The sequence below is a fragment of the Pygoscelis adeliae genome, unplaced genomic scaffold (genome assembly GCF_000699105.1).
Source record: "Pygoscelis adeliae isolate BGI_AS28 unplaced genomic scaffold, ASM69910v1 Scaffold34, whole genome shotgun sequence".
Taxonomy (NCBI): Eukaryota; Metazoa; Chordata; class Aves; order Sphenisciformes; family Spheniscidae; genus Pygoscelis; species Pygoscelis adeliae.
Window position 1 is genome coordinate 2684680 of NW_008824658.1, and position 3234 is coordinate 2687913.

A 3234-nucleotide genomic window follows, 5' to 3' on the forward strand; every position below is an offset into this window, starting at 1 on the left:
GTTGGACCTGGGGCTTCTCTCAATAATAATCTAAACAATTTCTTTCACATTAATAATAAGACTTTCTGTTTACAGGCTAAGAGTTCATTAGTTTACGTTCTCAAACACAGATGTGCAAACATATACAGAAAAATTGATTCAAGCCAACCATCTCTGCAAGCCAGCTACTGGCTGCTGTGACCTTCTGCAGTAGGGCAGGACTGCAAGAGGAGACAAATGCAGGCGATCCAGGTGCCCAAGTTGTTTCACCTGCATGAAGATGATGAAAAGACATTTTCTTTTTAAAGTTTTCAGTCTTTATGAGGGTTTCCCCTGAACACGGTGAGAATTGCTTGGGTGATGTTCTTTTGAGGTGCTCTGCAGAAGTGCAAATTTCTCTTTTTTTCATGCCAGGTATCTGGTCCAGTCTGAATAAGTTTTTATTTCTTAGAAATGCACTACTGACACCTTTTTTAGTGGCGAATTCTTGAAAGAGGGTTTTGTCAGCTGAACCCTTTGTGTCAAGGGGGAAATAATCACAAAGCTTAGTTGCCTGCATGTAAGACGTAGTACTTTTCTGTCTTGCTTTTCAACGGAAAGGCTGACTCTACGTTTTTTGACTGTTGAACTGCACATCAGGACCGGCTTACGGCACTGAACTGATCCTTTATTTAGCAGAGATAGTAAACACTGGAGTGGTCTGGGCCTGACAGATAGCTAAGGTCATAGTAACTTTCATTGTAGCTGGTTTCTAATGGGGAGTGTATTTCTTAGACAGATTCTTAGACCTGTACTTTGTTCATGTGGTTCGAGGAGAAGTCCTTTTGGTTCAGGGTTGTACCTTTTGTCCTTTCTTGTCAAGTTGGAGAAATGATGCTTCGTTTTGCTCTAATAAAGAATTCACCTGGTTTCCTCTGTGCATCCTAATTGCTCTCTAGAGAGCACTAAAGTGTGCTTAAGCATATTGTAACTGTTTACTCACGTCTCCTGTATGTGCAGTAACGCAAAATGTTTGATCTCTGCCCTGTCGCTGCAGGCTGGCATGATTCGCACAGACAAGGACGAGTTCTTCATTGAACCTCTGGAGAAGGGGGCCCAGGAGGAGGAGGAGGGAGAAGGCAGAACGCACGTGGTCTATCGCAGAGCAGCTGCCAAGAAGCAGCTTCCTACTGAGAATGCGGATACACTGTATAAAGGTAAGGCAGAGATGTTAATGCCAGCTGATGTATAAAGTGTAGCTGAAGGCCTGTAGCCAATGTGATCTGCTATCTCTGGCTTTTTTATCATTGAAAATGGAAATGTCTTCTTCTTCCTCTGTGGATGAAAAGGTAGGGAAGGAGTTGAACACTTTACCTGGGGTAAGCAAGCATTGCAGCAGCCAAAACCATCTTCAGGATGGTGGAACTGTGTATGCTTTAAAGAGTTTCGTTGGCTCCAGAGATAGCCAGCATAAAGTCGTGTGTCCCAGTGAGTCCCCGGGTCAGAGCAGAGGAAGGGGATGGTGGGTGGAGCAGCGGTGCAGAGGTGCCTGCACCGCTGGGGACGGGTAGCAGTGCTGGCTTTGCAAAGGCCATGTTGGAAGGCTGCAGCAAGGACACCAAGGCTGACATGGTACACGGGCTTCTCATTGACACTGTCTTCGCTGGGCTGGTTTTAATCCCAACAGGGAAATAATGGTATCTTCAGATATGAACACAAACTTTATCAATTTATTTATGTGTTTCCAAGTGTGGAATTTAATGTACTAAGTGTGTGATAGACAGTGATGGAATAACAGGAGCGAAACATAAACACCTGTTCTAGGTAGTATTTTCTGTTTCACTGGTAACTGCTCGGATGTTGCCCCTTTTTTTCTGAATAAATAAGGGATGCAAATCTGGTAAGTGGATGTTTTGACAGCCGATGTTAACACTGAGATTAACTGGGTCGTTTGAGTGGAAACAACCAAATAGCTACATTTTTGTTCCAAATGTGTGTACCAAACTGCAGAGTTATTTGCCACTCATACCCTAGTATTATCTTATTTCAGTATAATACGTTTTCAAGTATAATGCCGTGTGTTAGATTGTCGTTTGTAGAAATCTTCCCAGTGATCCCCATCCCTCTACTATGCTACCTTAATAATTTTCAAAAGACAAAGAGTATGGTACCTGTTGTAAAAATTCTACTCTATACTCTACTCTTGCATATAGTAATCCCCAGAAACCACTTGAAGGAACAGATAGTCACAGAGATGAGGCAATGAAATTAGGGCCAAGTGAACAATATAAATATCTCAATGTCCAAGCTGGAACGGGGAGAAAAAAAGAAAGCAATCAGTAGCATTCAACTAACTTTTTTTTTCCACTTTGGGCATCAAAATGACCCATGAATTTTGTGACTGACGCAGTGCTGTGTTGGGCTCTTCTGGTTGCCTTCATACACATTCTGGAGCAGAGCTGGGGGACACAGGAGTCTGAGTGCCACAATCCCAGAATCATAGGATGGAAGTTGCTCTGTTAGTAGATGTTTATAAAATTATTGCAGTGTTGGAAAATATCAGCCAGTCACTGTGTTTCCTCTTAAACAAAAGAGACTTGATTTTATTCACACCTTATGGCAGTATTTTTGTTTTTGGATGGTAAATATTCCTCAGGAGTAGGAGTCTGGTACACAGAGAAGCATAAATTATAGATCAGCTCCAGTTATTGGCATGCGGTACCTGCTAGAGGAAGGCTCTGACAGCAGTATCTGAAAACACCTCTCTGAAATGCAGCGCCATGCTGCATGGCTTCTCGTGGAGCTGACGGCGGGGCTGCTTGTGGGCTGCCCGCCGCGACTGGCAGCAAAGCTGTGTGTGGTGTGCAACGCCACCAGACTTCTGCGCCTGTCACCTCACCTGTGCTGTGTGCTCGTGTAAGGACTGAAGTTTGTAGCCTCTAGTACAAAGGCACAAAGTAATAATAGCCATCAGCCAGCACTGTGGGATTAAAAAGCAAAAGTGAGGCTGAACTCGTGCAGGCCAGGCTGAGACGTAGCACTGACCATGTCTGGAACAGCAGGTGTCGATGATAGGTAGGAATAGTTGTCATTTTTCATATTTCAAATTTTAAAATAAGGAAAAAAATGCTAAAAGTAGTAATCTTCCCTTCCATCCACCATCTTTTGATTTGTAAAATTGATTAAAGATTAGTTTTTATTTTGGAAAAAAGCCCACTATACTGTACAGGTTTTTTTTCCCATGAAATTCTCTTTGCCTTTAACAAAAAAAGTGAA

At 42.8% G+C, this 3234-nt stretch overlaps 1 protein-coding gene across 1 annotated transcript in view; it reads left to right on the forward strand.

The window, feature by feature from the left end:
• Nucleotides 1-3234, forward strand: part of ADAMTS2 (ADAM metallopeptidase with thrombospondin type 1 motif, 2) — a 188629-nt gene that overhangs the window by 69571 nt on the left and 115824 nt on the right. The window contains exon 3 of the mRNA XM_009322760.1: nt 1016-1175. Within this exon, the coding sequence (XP_009321035.1) occupies nt 1016-1175 (160 nt within the window). The remainder of the gene's footprint in view (nt 1-1015; nt 1176-3234) is intronic.